General features: G+C 30.5%; 1 protein-coding gene across 6 annotated transcripts in view; it reads right to left on the reverse strand.

Annotated features, from left to right (window-relative positions):
• Nucleotides 1–15,951, reverse strand: part of LOC143230401 (choline transporter-like protein 1) — a 92,483-nt gene that overhangs the window by 6,950 nt on the left and 69,582 nt on the right. For 5 of the 6 annotated variants that reach the window (XM_076463905.1, XM_076463904.1, XM_076463908.1 and 2 more), the window contains 8 exons: nucleotides 13,429–13,476; nucleotides 12,329–12,400; nucleotides 6,247–6,375; nucleotides 5,699–5,805; nucleotides 4,994–5,134; nucleotides 3,783–3,895; nucleotides 2,352–2,518; nucleotides 676–768 (listed from right to left, as the gene is read on the reverse strand). In XM_076463905.1, coding sequence (XP_076320020.1) covers nucleotides 676–768; nucleotides 2,352–2,518; nucleotides 3,783–3,895; nucleotides 4,994–5,134; nucleotides 5,699–5,805; nucleotides 6,247–6,375; nucleotides 12,329–12,400; nucleotides 13,429–13,476 — 870 coding nt within the window. The remainder of the gene's footprint in view (nucleotides 1–675; nucleotides 769–2,351; nucleotides 2,519–3,782; nucleotides 3,896–4,993; nucleotides 5,135–5,698; nucleotides 5,806–6,246; nucleotides 6,376–12,328; nucleotides 12,401–13,428; nucleotides 13,477–15,951) is intronic. The other variant, XM_076463906.1, reaches the window with a different exon arrangement.

Consider the following 15,951-nt stretch of genomic DNA (forward strand, 5'->3'; position numbering starts at 1 on the left):
TGGTTACTTATAATTCATACATAAATCAATACTTTTAATGTGAACCAATGGATCACTATACAGTATTACTGATGATTTCCAATTAATTTTTCCATTTTACTGATTATTCCTAATGTTACTTTCTTCTTAAAATTATTTTCTATTTGATCACATCATAAATGTCTTATTTTCATACTATTTTAAAGTTTGTACATGTTTTCTTTCCAAAATAAAATAAAGATATAAAAACTAATCAAATAAATAATACTAATAAGCTGTTCTATGATTTATAATCTTGTCTTCAACTCTAAAACTGATCTTTTCACTCAAAGATATGTAAATACAAACACAAAACTTTAGCCCACATCTAGTCATTAACACTTCCTTTTTTTCAACTTAAATCCAGATTTTGCAATCAACCAAATTATTTTGCTTTTGTTTTGATAAAGAAAGATTCACTTGTTGAAAGCTCTTAAGGGTTATCATACACTTTTGAATATAATTTAAAACATTTTTGATCTTACTTGTTTATTAATATCTTACATAAGATATGAGAAAAATATTTGTTTTTGAGAAACATCCTACATAATTGCAATGATCAATGACTGTTATTATATCCTTTTTCTGTATGCGTAAACTTCAAATGACTATATGTGAGATAAGTTTTTAATTAAGGTGACATTCCTTATAACTTACCTCATACACACCAAGAAAACAATGAGAAATCAGAAATGCAAAGATACAACCTACAGTAACAGGGACCCAGTTGTGTTGAAGGTCTTCTTTATTCTATTTGAAAGAGGTAAAGAATATAAATGCTTGGACACATAATATTATTATTAAATTTAAAGTTATAGGATGATTTACTTAAACATGGTTTATGAACAATTTTCCTTACCAAATCATTTTTAACTAAGCCATGAAACTATTAACTTCTAATTCATTCTTTACAATCTGAAACTTGTATGCTTCATAAATATGATGGAGTCTTTTTTTATGCTTCTATATTTATTCAAGAAATACTGTCACATTTCAGGTCATCAGATGTTATTAAACTTGATACGAAAAGATGGTAAACCAATAAAATTAGATATTTGTTAATTATCAAAACTTGGACAGTATTCATACCTCACAGAGAAAAATTTAGAAAAGTGAACATTTTTAAAAAAAGGAGTTTTCTGGAAAGTATTGCATAGGAAAGGTATTTGTATTGTACTAATATAAAGTGTAATGTATTTATATATTAAAAGTGGTACCCTTTATTGAAAATATAAGTTGAAGAACTCCATTTTGTAGTACTAAATTAAAAAATTATATCAATAAAGATATAATGAAACACTTACATACAGTCCTTGTGAAAGTCGTGATGCTGTTGTGTTCTATGATTAAGAAGTGGTTGTTGCACATATGGTAGTTATTTTTCTAACTGTTAATTATTTTACAATTTTTGAAATTGTTTTTATGTTTTTGTTTGTGGTGCCACAAGCACTAAACTAATCATAAGGAATTTATATATCTCTTGATCATTTCATCCAAGTAGTTGAAAATTTGCATGCATGAACCAAAAATAGCATTATAAGTCATGAGGTTTTCCTGGGAAGGGGTGTCAGAAATGTATTAGTTCAAACAGTTCACCTATGCTCTGTAAAAATGGTTCATTGAAATATTTCTAAAACTATCATAAAATTACACATTGTAGTTATTTAACATAAAGGAATATTAAGATTATCTAATACAAGAGGAGAAAAAAAAAAGAAACTTATAATGAAAGGTAAGTACTTAAATGAAGCTATTTGAAATTTCATTTATAAGATGACATATGAAAAACCATATATCAAATACCAACTGTCCCACAATATATGTTGTGTACAGTTGAAATATTATATCCAATAGTTACACAATTTTAACTGAGTCATGGCTTTTTTCACAGAAAACAAGTTAAAACCTTGTACATCAAATTATATCATTCTTAATATTGCTTTGCAAGTCAATACAGTATTCATTACATGTTTTTAAGGAAACAAAAATCATATATACAAGTATTGTTTCTAATTTGAATAAAACATGAGTATCCTATAAAGTCCCCTTATATTTCTAACATTATACTTGTTATTGAGATCTTATCTTAAAAAGACTAAGTCAATGTTTATCATATAAAATTTGATTTTCCATTTGTTTGTCTTTAAAATTTATTAGTAATATATGTATTTGAATATTTTCCCTTCTCAAAAGCTGGTAATCTGCAGTTTAATAAATGAAAAGAAACAACAATTTTGATAAAATACTTAAAAGAAACTTATATTTCCATTGAAAATTCAAAACAGACTCATACCACACAATGTATTAGCAAACAACAAAATTAAAGTAATAACCTTGATAATCTCAAGCCCAGCAAAAGCTGTTGCGACTGCAACCCCAACCTTTCCCAAAAGCAGGATGAAATCCCCAAGTGAGTTTATAGCTGCCACTCTCAGAACATTACTTGACAGCAAGTGAAAAGCTTGCTGTGCTGCCTTGCAGAAAGAATAACCATAGATTGCTGAAATATTATTATACTAAAATTAGATTTGGCACAGTTTTAAGTTATAATCAAAACACAACATTAAACAAAAGTATAAATTAAAAGTTCTGTATAATTATGAAAGACTGTTTGCAATTGTCTCATTTCTAACTTTTAATTTTCTAAGTTATAATATGAATCACACATCAAAAAGGAAACACTAGGTAAGATCTTGTTTGACTGGTATAAACTAACTAATAAATACAAAATATTATAGACTCTGGTAAATGGAAACAGTAGCTTTAATTGATATATCTTTCAATTTTGATTACTTCTACATATAACTGAGTCACCTTCAAAATTATTATTTTTACAGTCAATTGAAAAGTTTGCATAAAAATTATTTTTAAAAGATATCTAAGATAATTTAAAGCTAATTTCTACAAGCAACATAAGAATTGTAAAAAAAATACTTCTACAAACAACAAATACACTTCTCAAATGGATATTACTACAAGTAACCAGGAAACACTGCATGTTTTTTAGGCACAACTGCTTACAGTTTGGTGATTATACCAATTCAATTAACTGACTATTGACAAGCACTGATTACTGATTTTATTAAAGTATTATCATTAATCAAACTTAGGATTAAATCAGTTAATGTCACTAAAATAATTAACTAATCATGATTAGTCCTACCAATTATTTCGACTCTCCAAGTAATCAAAATATTGACATTATGATTTCTCATTATTATTTTCAATCAGTCCAAGGTTCTCCTTTGATGGACATTCTTAAACAGAGTTTTCATATTAAGTTGACTGTGAAATGAGTAGCAATTACCTATTTCTGTTTGAGAAACGCTAATAGGAATCTGTTGGTAACTGTACAGTTTATTTATGCAGCTCTAACAAGTTAACATTTCAAATGGTGGAAGGGTAATTAATTAATTAATCCAACAATTAATCAATTAAATTGAGCTAGGCAATTAGCAGTGAAACTTTGAAAAGAAATTTTGTGCAGAAAAATGAGAAAGTTATGTAATTCAAAATTTTATTCTTACTATTTCAGAAAAGATCTCCAAAATTTATTTTACCAAAAATCCTTATTTGCATGTTAACATAACTAAATGTTTTCAAAATAAGAAAAGCAGTCACACAGATAGTAGTGCAACTCCTATCAATTTACCAAAGGAGGAAAAGCTAAAAAAATGTTTCAAATATAACACAATGCCCCATAAAACTTTATTCACTTATGTACATAAACAAAGTTAAAATAAGATGTATTATCAGTACATTACCAACTTCAATAAGAGCATTTCTGTTGATAAACACTAGAAACCTTTCAAAACACCACAGGCAACACTGGCAACATTTTAGCAGGTATTTACAATAGTCTGGGTGGTTTCTCATACTGAAAACAAACAATGTTATTATTTAAACGTAATTCAATAATAGGTTTTTCTCATATATAATGGAGCAGATAAAAACATCATAAGGGAAAAAAATGACATACAGCGTGTGATACAGTTCACAATATATGTTATACAATAATTTGAAAGATATCAAAATATAACAAACATAATATATGCAAGACAAAAAAGTGTTAACAATATGTGATAAATCAGTTTTTATTTTCAAAAAATACAGTTTTGACCAGGAGTGTCTAATTTTATGTACATTTTTGTTTATAAGCATGGTGATGCAAAAACCATACACTAACACTACTTTTCCTAGTTCTACCATTACATCTGTTCCAAACGTGCACAAATGATATCATGACAAAATGTCATAGTTTCATTCAGGTTGTGGCTCATGTTTAATTAGCATCTGTGATGTTCTTTTACATAGGCTGTTTGGAATCTCTGCTTCAAGTCATTAAACTTATTTATCCATGTGACAAACACCAAGTGTTTGATATAATCCCAAAACTATTCTCCAGCAACTTGCTGCTAACACAATCCAGAATTCCACACATTTTTAAAAGGGTTGGTAAAATATAAACAGAAATAAGAAAAACTGTATTAAAGGTGGGACTTAGAAATAGCATAGTGTTACATTACCAATGCATCATTCAGTATCATCTGAATATTTTGGTTTACTTATGTATGAAGAGACTCTACATTAACTCTACTACAACTGTAAATTATTGCTTCAAATTTTTTTCTTTTCCAATTTTGTAATTAATACATAGTTGGGAGTTTCCAATACACAAGCTATGGTGGAATATTAATATACCATTGTGCACATAGTATGCAGTTCTGACAAGACACAACTACTGTTCTGTGTGATACAACAACATTTGTTACACAACATTAACAGTCTATATTATACAAGTAGCACTCAACACAAAACAAATGTTATCATTCTATACCATACAATATGTGAAGAAGATGAATTATACAAGTATAGCAGTGATTTATTTTACATCTAACAAATATACCAATACCAATTTTATATTTTTCTTATAAAATGTAACATTTTGGAAAAATTAAGTAATGTTACAACTTACTGTCGTTTCAGCCCTTTGAAAAATGCTCGGACTAACTTGAGTAGAGCAATAAGCAGTGAGCCTAATGCTATTGAACCAAGATGATATCTGACCAATCGATAGAAACTTGTCCATATTGGTGAGTCCAACTGGCTTTTATCTCTACAAGCAATACTAGAAGTGTTATTCAAAGAATCCTAAAGAACATCAACTTCTTGTGACAGTTCATGAAAAATACATTTAGTTAAATAATGCTGTCAAGATGATTGTTAACTATTACATTATTTGACTACCAATACAGGTATGTTATGTATACAGTTTTTAGATCACATTTTGTAATTGACATGAGCACAGATTGTGGTCTAGCACTTTACAAAAGTTAATTAAAATTAATCTTGAAATTATTTTATCTATCAAAATAAACACACATTTATTAAATCAGTAACATACATCGACTTGAGATCTTGGTTGTTGGGTGGCGAACAGGTGTTTGAATTAGATGTAATAAACTTACTGATTAGGGTACAGTGTCAGTAGTGACTTATAATTTTTTTATTTTTCTGTATTTGCCAAAAACATTTAAACAGTTGAAATCCTTAATTTCAAACAGGAATTTCATATTGTTTATTACAAAGATGACAACTCAAGTTTGTATATTTATCATAAACAGACAAACAAAAGGCTATTATATTCATGGTATCAACTCAAATAAAATAAACAACACACCTTGTGAAGAACCATGAAGCCACAGATCCAGCTATTACAACATGTTGACAGGCAATAATGAACTGTGTTAGCCAAAAAAAGGCCAGCAAATGGTACCACTTCATCACCTGAAAGGTATTTAGTTCTGACATAAACATTATTGTTCCACTTGTAATGAATATGCTTTTCTTTTTATTTATCAGAAACAAACTCACATAAAGTATGCTATCTGTTAAAGCTGCAGCTTCATGAATGTACAGGATGGGACAACATAAACTTTCAACTGTTTAGATCAAGCTCCCCTTAGTCTGATCATTCCACCAAGAACATTAGTCCACAGAAAACATTACCAAATATATTTACAAAAACATGAGTATACAGAAGGTTAGAGATTACACATAGCTAGGTAGATTAAGAAAAAAGCTACAATTATTGCACAATATAATATGATCTGATACACTGATTTAATATTTTTATAGAATAAATGGATGGGTGTATTTACTGAAATTGTTTTTCTTTAATAAGTTATTACATACATTCTTAGTTTTATGCTTAAGTTAAAAATTTACCTTGAAAAATGTTGTAAGATGGAAGGAGACATAAGACGTTTCAGGGTTTACTACAACATCTTGTGATGTGTGGATATACACATAACCAGCAAACCAGCCAGCAAGAATGACAGCAAGAACTAAAAACGTCTACTGACAAAAAATACTTTTACACAGAAAAACAAGTTCAGACCAAACAGCAAGATAAAGTCAGAAACAGTAACATAACTAACTATGAAAAACTATTCCACAAAATCATAAATTTACTCAATTTGGATAAAAAAAATAAGGTATTTGTTATAAGTAAATGAAGTAGTTTCTAACTGGAACACAACATACAATAATACAAAGTTTGGTTAACATTTTTTATCTTTTCATACTCAACTGTATTCTCTAATGATGTAAAGTCATTTTTTGAAAGAACTTACTAAAATTTGCCTTTAAAAATAACACAATTTTAAAACTAAAGGACTGCCAGAAAAAATGTGATAAATATCACAATAAAATTTCCAAAATCAACATTTTCTAACAATGAAGATATATTTGCAACAGGCACTTACCTCTCTTACTTACAGCTTTCTTTACCTTCATTTGCCCTATAAGTATTGATAAACGTTTTAAAAGTGCACCAGTTTTTTTATACCCCCTATATCCCTCTATTTTTTGCATCACTGGAGCAACATGTTCTTATTACCTACCCTTAAGACACAATTCTTTCAAGAACTGGCGTATACAAACCTGAAAATACCAGCAAATCAATAGATGCAAAATTTGTAAAAGGAGGCAAGTACTTATCAGAAATACATTTTCAGTGCTAGAAAACATTAACTTCTGATATGGTACTAACTCTGTTCTCCCACAACTAAAATCACACATAGAGCCAGTAAAGATGGGAAAAAAAAACAAGTAACCAAGTGAAAAGTGACAGTTATAAAAAAAAAGAAGACGCAGATGTGCTACAATTAAAATATGAGGCACACCAGTAGAGTATAGCATTACTTCTGGAACAGATAAACTCTTTACACAGTAAAGACGATATATATGACACATAGGGAAGAAATGAACAGAATATGTGGATAGGGCTAGATGACCATACATGAATAGGCTAAGTACAGTCTGCTTGGGCAAAAAATATTCAAGGAAAGCATCTTTGGATATGCTGTATTATGTCAAATGCACTTCAAGAACAAAAATAATATTGAAGTGTTCTGCATAAGTTTGTAAAATAAACAAGTGTAGTCCCAGTCAAATGTTATGTTTGTCAGTTGAAGGCTTCTACTTCTACTTCTTTATATGATAAATATATATACTGTGTTGTTGTCCTTATTGTTCGGCATACAATTCTTCTATAGTAGATGTCTGTGACTTCTTGGTAATAAATTCAATGATATGTAAACAGCACAGATTCCAACCATTTTCAAAATTATAGACATTTTTGGAACAAGTTAAACGTACATACAACAAATTCTTTATGCTGTAGAGATTAAAGACATATCATAAACATCATATGGTTCTCTTCTTCTTGTCAAAAGTCCATTTAATTATTATAGAATTTTAGTTGACACACCAAACTAACTACATTTCATTTTTATCACACTACACACTAGTATTCAGTGTACAATAAACTTACAGTTTGGCATAACTTACTGCATTAATATACTGTTCTTCCAGTAATCTTTTGGTTTTCTTTCTTCAAAACATCCTCTGTTCCTTTAGTCAAAGTGCATTCAAGCTGATAAAGTTACTTTAGAATCATTCTTAGACAGAATAAATTATTCTTATCTCCTTTTTCTTTTTAATACTGTAAGCCTTACTCTAACATATTAAACATTAGGCCTATGTTAATTGCTAGGCCTACCACTTCTACGGCAGTTAATGCCATGCCAAACATTTCCTTGGCACTGACTTTACTCTCTTTCTACTATTGTCTTTGTCTGTCTGCCTACTTTTCTTGCTCATCTCACACTAGTTATATGTACATTACTTAACCTTCTGTTTGCTATATTTTCAACATCAATTTGTTAAAAACACAACTTTCAATAACTATCTGCTTTTGACTCACTTATAATAGAAAACAAACAAAAAACAACTAAACAATAATAAAATATTAATTCATAAAACAAACTAATTAATAATATCTACACTAAACAGTCTTTTATATCATGACATTCCTCCAAGCAAAATATCTAGGGGAAGTGCCTTAGACTGATATTAAAATAGCCAAGTGAGAACCACCAAGGTAAAAATATTTGAAGAAAGCTCTTTGGTATATATTAGATTATGTCAAATGCAGTTGACATAGGCAGAAAGTGTCCAGAGAAATAGCCTTGCATAATAGATTTTGTGATGTGTGGAAAATGCAACATATCAATGATAAGATCAACAAGTGCTGCCTGCTTGGGCAAAAACAACAAGGGAAACCCCTTAGTATACATTGGACTATGTCAAGTGTGGGCCATCTGGGCAGAAAATAGCCAGTGAAAGCACCTTGTATAAAGTGTAACATAATAAAAATAACACTCTTTTCATTTAATAAGTATATATGGCTCTGAAATAGTGTTATTGTACTAAACTTGCTTGTGATGAAATCATCACAGTCCATCACTCCAGTGAGTGGGAACAAAAGTGTCAAGGATGCCAGTGCTCCACTAGAAGAAAACATGGGGGTGCACTGAGGGATACAGAAGAATGAGCCACCAGAGACAGTGCAATGGATGTCTGCATTTTGCTATTATGAAAAGACCCAGATCATAAGAATCATGGGTCAGTGGAAATGGGCAAAAATAACGATCTGCTTTATTGATGAAATCCATGTGAATGGCAGTCTTCAGGATATATAGATTGATAAGTGATATATATATGCATGCACCACTGAAAAAACATCTGGTGGTCTTACAGAAACACCCCATCTCCACAGTGAGTGTTGTAGGAGTACACAGATATAGTACTAAGACATAAAATTCAGCATACTTGATCAGGCAACACCTGCAACAAGGTACGTTCTGGAAATTTGATGTATAAAATTGATAAAAGAGAAAACTATAATAATAATATGACAACTAACACCAGTCACAAGTGAAGAGGTGTGTAGAACTGCCACTGGAGTAAGATGATACTTGCCCAAGGAAGACATGGCAAAGTTGCATAGAGAAAGAATATTGAAAGATTATAGAGTTGTCCACATATCAACCAGAAAATACTGACATATAGACAAAAACTGCATGCTGGGAGGAGGATTGAAGTCAAAAGAGGAATATCTTACAATGAAAAAACTTCAAATGGTTCAAGGGAGAACCAGATAGAACAAATAAAAGATAAAAGAAATGGACAATCTGGGGAACAAAAATTTTCTAGAAGAGGGAGAAAGGAGATAGTTTGACAGGAACATTTTATAACGAGCAACAATTTAGATGAAGAGCTGGGACAGGTGAGGAACAGAAATACGAGAAGGTTGAAACCCTGGAAAAAAACATGACATGAAAGATGTGTCCCTCAGCACATGATCAGACAAAAATCACACAGAAGAATAAAGTATGGTAACAACAGGATGAAAAATGACTGATTGCAGTGGACCAGGGAGAAAAACAGGATAAATTAAGGGGCAGAGTCTGTTGTTCTATGAAGGGCCAGAGCAGAGGAAACTATGTTGGAGGCAACCAATCTGGAGCAATCAACATAACCTAAGAAGGAGATGGTCTAGATAAGGGAAAAAACTTAAAGGAGGAGGAGACTGAACAGAGGGAAAACATATAGAGGCAAGCCCCTGAAATGAAGCATTTGACTGGAAAAAAAGACACTCTGAAATAACGAGTGTGGAGACATCTGGATGAAAAAACATTAGACTGGAGATGATTGAGGAGCAGACAGGGCAGATACAAGGATAAAGTTCCAGTAAGGGCCAGAGAAGAGGAACCACATCTGAGTGGCCAATACAGAAGAACCAGGAGAGCACAATAAGATTTGGTCTGGATAAGAGAAAAACCCAAAGGATGAGTCAAATTGATAGGTAGCCATATAGATGAAGACCCCTCCACTCTTGATTGAAAGTATCTATCTCCACAGCTGAAGGATGAGGAACTGAAGATTGAAAGAAAGAAGAAAATGCATGTGTATCTGACCCAAGAAAATGGTCACTTCCAAGAAAAGCCACATCCCAAAAGAGAGAGAACCTCACAGATGGAGAGAGAAGGAGAAGAGATGGCAAGCGTGGCTGTCCACTCAAAATCCTGGAGCCAAAGTGAAAAAGACCAGACTCGACCAGAAAGGGGTGAGAAGAGAACTTCCAAATAAATAAGATGCTGTGACGTGTTAATAAAGGACTCCTCCCCATCCAGGAAAGAAATCCATCTGAGAAGCTTCTAAAAGCAATAAGTATGTGTGAGTGACTGACCAAGCACAGAAAGAAATGTGTGTTGCAACTTCAGATTAAGTATACAGTCAGGACATAAAGAAAGAGACTTCACCCATATAGGAAGACAAAGAAAAACAGGAGTAAACTACTGTTGGAGTGGGCTCCACACATTAGGTAGCTTCATTGTTCAGTAGGACATAAACAGACTAAGCAAGACACCAGACAAGGTACAATTTCAAGGAGGAGATCTGGGAAGTGAGTAGAAGGGGAGCAAAACAGAAGTCAGAAACCCTCATAGAGAACCCACAAAAAAAAAGTGATGTTGTGAAGTGTAGCCAAAAAAACACATAAGCTAAGGAAACTGAAAAAATACACAGAACTAATGAACTAACAAAAAAACTTAGAAATATGTAGTCTAGAAACAGCTTAAAAAAACACACTCACAAACCTAAGAAAATCAATTCAAAGCATAAAAGAGTAAGTAACACCTAAAGTACAAAACCACTAAAAAAATTAATAAGATAAAGGACCATTAAACATCAATATAGAAGTTAACAAAACAGATTATCCTAAGACATGAAAAGAAAAATTACTCTAAAGAGCATGAGAATAAAAAAGGCACCCAATTAACAAAAAATAAAGTTTGACTCAAAACTTATCTCCAGTTAAATATGACTAACAATAAAGATACAAAAAAAGAACTTATAACTAAGTAATATTAACAGAAAAAAAGTAAAATATTAAATTAAATTAATGCAAGAAACAAACTCTAACACAAGTTGTAAACTAATTTAACCTTGATGGTAAAAGAAGTGGAAAATTTGAACTTGCACAGCAATGATCTGAGAAGACATAATATAAATTATATAGTCCAGAAATTAGAGCCACACATTTGAGCTAAGTGAACATGGGTGTATCTACCAAGAGTGAGAAATACACACTGAAAAACTTACCACAGATCACTTGACAAAAAGAATACTTATCCTGAAATGGAAAAAAATCACTGGCCAAACATAAGGCACAAACTCCCTACAAACAAAAGTCTGTGCTTTCTCACCAGAAATCATCAAACCTTAGACTAAAGCCTAGTTTTATAACTATATTCTATTTATAGCAGGAAAATTATCAACCACTAAAAAAAAAAAACCCAAATTCATATGAATAAAGAAAAATTCAGGAAACAGAAACATCTCAAAAACAAACAAGTAGAAACTTGAACTTGAAACTGATTTTAATTGGTAATCAAGCACAATAAAGAAACATAGAACACAAGTCTATACACGAGAATTGCTAATCAAGAAAATAAAGATCGTGTTCCAAGGGTAGGAGGAACTACCTGCACTAGTATAGATGGAGCAATGGGACTGTTGGAGGGTCATTATATGACCAGCACATGTTGCTCCAATGATGCAAAAAATAGAGGTGTATAAAAGACACATGCATTTTTAAAAGATTAGTCAGTGCAAATGAAGGTCAATACAGCTATGAGGGGAGAGAAAGGTGGTACTGTTTCAGAAGTGTTTGTGTCATGCACTAGAAAAATTTGTTTGCACAATGGTAAAGCAGCTACAAAATTATCTGAAAAATTGCCTCCAAAATATCACACACACACACACACACACTTGTGCAGTAGGAAGAAAAAAAAAACTCAAAGTCATATAGTACATACAGGGAATTATTCTAATCATATTATCTAAAATAAACATTTTTGGTAAAAAAAAATTGTTTTAATTTAGACATCTGTCCACTTACCCATATTGGCTGAAGTAATATCAAGGGCATGGAAATTATGGCTTTTCCTGCTTCTTTGAATAATGCTGCTACCTAAGGTAAAATAATCATAGAAAAGTCAATATTCAAGTAAATTGAACAAATAAATTGATGGTTATTGGATAACTAACATTTTTATAATTTTCATTTCAGTGTCCTCTCTCTCTCTAAACATCTGAGCCCATTTTTGTTTTATAAGATTTTTAGTAATGTTAATAAAACAGAATCAAAACTGATTCTTAGAAGTCTATGAAGGGTAGAGAGAAATGTGTTAGAGAAGAGGGGTAGTTCTTGGTTTTGTTTCTTTGATACAATCATCAAAACTCTAAAATAATCCAATCATTTCCCTTCTTTGACATAACAAAAGATTAAACAGCTTTCTTATGACAATCCTCAGGGTTTCACATGTAATGTAATATCAAGGTGTTACACAAGTAAATAAACAAGTCAATTATTTACTAAAGTACTGCTAATACAAACCTAGAAAAATGATAGTATTTAAAAAAAATAAGATTACAATGGTATTCTTTAAAAATCTATTACTTTGAATACCTAACTATTTTAAAGTATAGGTTTTTCAAATAAATAACATTAATACTGTAATTTTTAAATGATGGATTTTTAGGAAAAAAATTAAACTGTTTAGTTAACAATTGAGTAAAACTCTTAGAAGCTGAATCTGATAGAAAACACAAAACTCACATAAAACACACTGAAAGGACTTTAAAGAGTTTACTAGGTTAGAAACTTTATAAGCATACCTACATGTTTTCAAAAGGTTGCCCTCAGAAGTTTTAATAAGTATCAATTTATATCACATAAACTAAGTTTAACTTCTAACTTAATGAAACTTCAAAAATTTCCTGAAGTAGTGAATCTGTGTAAAGTGGTTACTGTATGGAAGCTTGCTATCAGAATTCTTCTCAGTCAAGTTAATTTATCTAGTGGTTGGTGAGAAGAAATTTCAAAATATCCTCTGATCCCACTTCAAGAAGCCTGGCTCCATGTTAATAAACAACAACTACTGATTTGGCCCTGAGTAACACTCAAATGAATATTAACTGAATAATCAGTTTCCTTACCAGTTTTATACGATTTCTCATAAAGATGACAATTAAGAGGAATATCACCTATAAAAAGATACTTTATTTTAATGTTTACAGCAACAATAAACTCGAAAATAATACAGTAGAAATCAAGTTATCATTAAGTTAGATATTTTAGCTGTTGATATAACAGTTAGAGCCCATATTAACCTATCAAGTACAACAGTCTTAGCTAGATGTCTGACTCACTAATATTGTTTATAGTGACCAAAATAAGGTGTAATATTTTAAAAAAGAGAATACAAAATTATAACCAAACATCACATCACAGCACTTACAACCAACTTTCATTCTAAAACAAAGAGATCATGAAGAATAAATATATCATAATAATAATTTAACTCAAGTTTAATGTACAAAGCAGTACATAAAGTATGGAATTTTCTCCAGAAATAAAGAACATAAAATTACTGGTTACACATGCTACTTTAGTAATGTATCACCAAAGAAGCAAGCCATGGTACCACAGGCAACACAGTTAGAACTTGTACATTTGGTTTGCAGCAATTTCCTGACCATTTAATGCATACCTATTTCCACAGATGAACTTACAGCTGGACAAATATGCATGTGTCATACATCTATCAACATAAAAAATTCGAAGACCCTTCCAGAACTCTTTGTGAATCAAAAACAAATTTAAGAGCCCATAACAAGATATGTACCACTTTCCTAGTGAATATGGAGTCTAATTATAATTCCATGCAGACTTATATCATAAGAAATACTTCAACAAGAAGTGGCCAAATACTAAATAACATAAAATGTTCAATACAAAAATCATTGCTCAGTTAATACATGTATATTCCATGTCATTTGCTTCTTTTCTTTCAGAAATGCTTCACTTAACGTGAAACAATAAACATGATAATATGTACTTACATAGAAAATATAGTTTTTCAGTGTTGCAGTTAGCAAGTTAACACTTAACACCATAATTTTCAAAAAACAAAACATAATAACTCAATAATAATTAGGGTGAGAGTTTATTCTTTTCACTATGAGTAAAATTATTATTACAAAATTACCCAATGTCTTGATTATATTTTTATTGCAAAGACATTTGTGATGTACAGAGGAGCTGTAGAATGAGAAAATAACTAAACACAAAATAGAAGAAGTTTCATACAAAAGTATGTGTGTACATATAATATTTTGAAAAGTATATTACTTAATTTAAAAAATTATTTACTATCATTGTACATCACATATCACACTGTTAGATATACATATTGTTTCAATTTAAGTCTAATGTGAGCACTTTGATTTAGATAATTTACAAAGTATAGGTGTCAGTTGTTTTTAGAAGCTATATTTTATAGTTTATATTTGTAACTGTTCACGAACTATGCATTGTGCAGCTCAATCGTTATGAATTAACTACTATTTAAAATAGTTTGATTATTCAACTACATTGCTAGAATCTTCTGAATTTCTCACTGGTTTAATTTAGTATTATTGCAACAAAAAATCTAGTACTGTGTTGCATGTTCTAGACTTCTACTGGGGTATAAATACACATTGTAAAATCATTTAGTTCTAATTGTAGACTGTGTGATTGTGAGTTTAACAATAAAGAGTATATTGTGGTACTTTTTAAAGTGAAATTATTACACACTATATTGCAATAACAGAGTAGAGAAGAATAATTTGTCTTGTCAATAGTGTCAAAAATAACTGAAATGGCCTGTGTGGACTTTGGTGTAAAAGACAGTTATTTAAGACTCTAGATACAAATGTGGTAAACAACAATGTAATAAACATTTATAAATATGTTTGATATGTTTTTAATATATTATTTTTCAAGGAAGTGAACTGCATTTCTATTTGTTTATAGTTCAAATTTATCACCAACAAATCACGTACCTCTACAATACAGAATATGACCTTGTAAAACATGACACACACAAAAGTTTAAAATGTTAAGAATAGTATAATAGTGATGTGTACATACATCTTCATACACAGAATATGACCTTGTAAAACATGACACACACAAAAGTTTAAAATGTTAGGAATAGTATAATAGTGATGTGTACATACATCTTTATACACAGCATTTGCAATATTGTGATGATTTTTACTGTTCGTCAAATTGTTTTAGATAATTCAGTAAGAAAAAAATCAATGCAACGTTCAGTCTATTTAATGATAAGGAAAATATTTTATTTCTCTCACTACAAGTTCTAAAGCTACAACAATTTCATGAACTATTGGTAGACCTAACTTCACAAATAATCTAAACAGGTACTTCTTATAAAAGTAGTATTTTGCTAAAATACCTAGTCAAAATTCACACACCAAAACAACTAATTGCCTTTTATTCACAGGTGCAACCATGACTGAACTTCTGGGTTGGAGAGGATTTTTATGAAGTTCTGTGTGCTGAATATATGCATAACCTGAATTAAGCACAAAAAATAGTACCATACAGTTAAAAAAATACATATTGTGGATAGTTCGTATACCAACAATACATAAAAAAAACATCATCTTTTT

The sequence above is a fragment of the Tachypleus tridentatus genome, chromosome 10 (genome assembly GCF_004210375.1).
Source record: "Tachypleus tridentatus isolate NWPU-2018 chromosome 10, ASM421037v1, whole genome shotgun sequence".
NCBI lineage: Eukaryota > Metazoa > Arthropoda > Merostomata > Xiphosura > Limulidae > Tachypleus > Tachypleus tridentatus.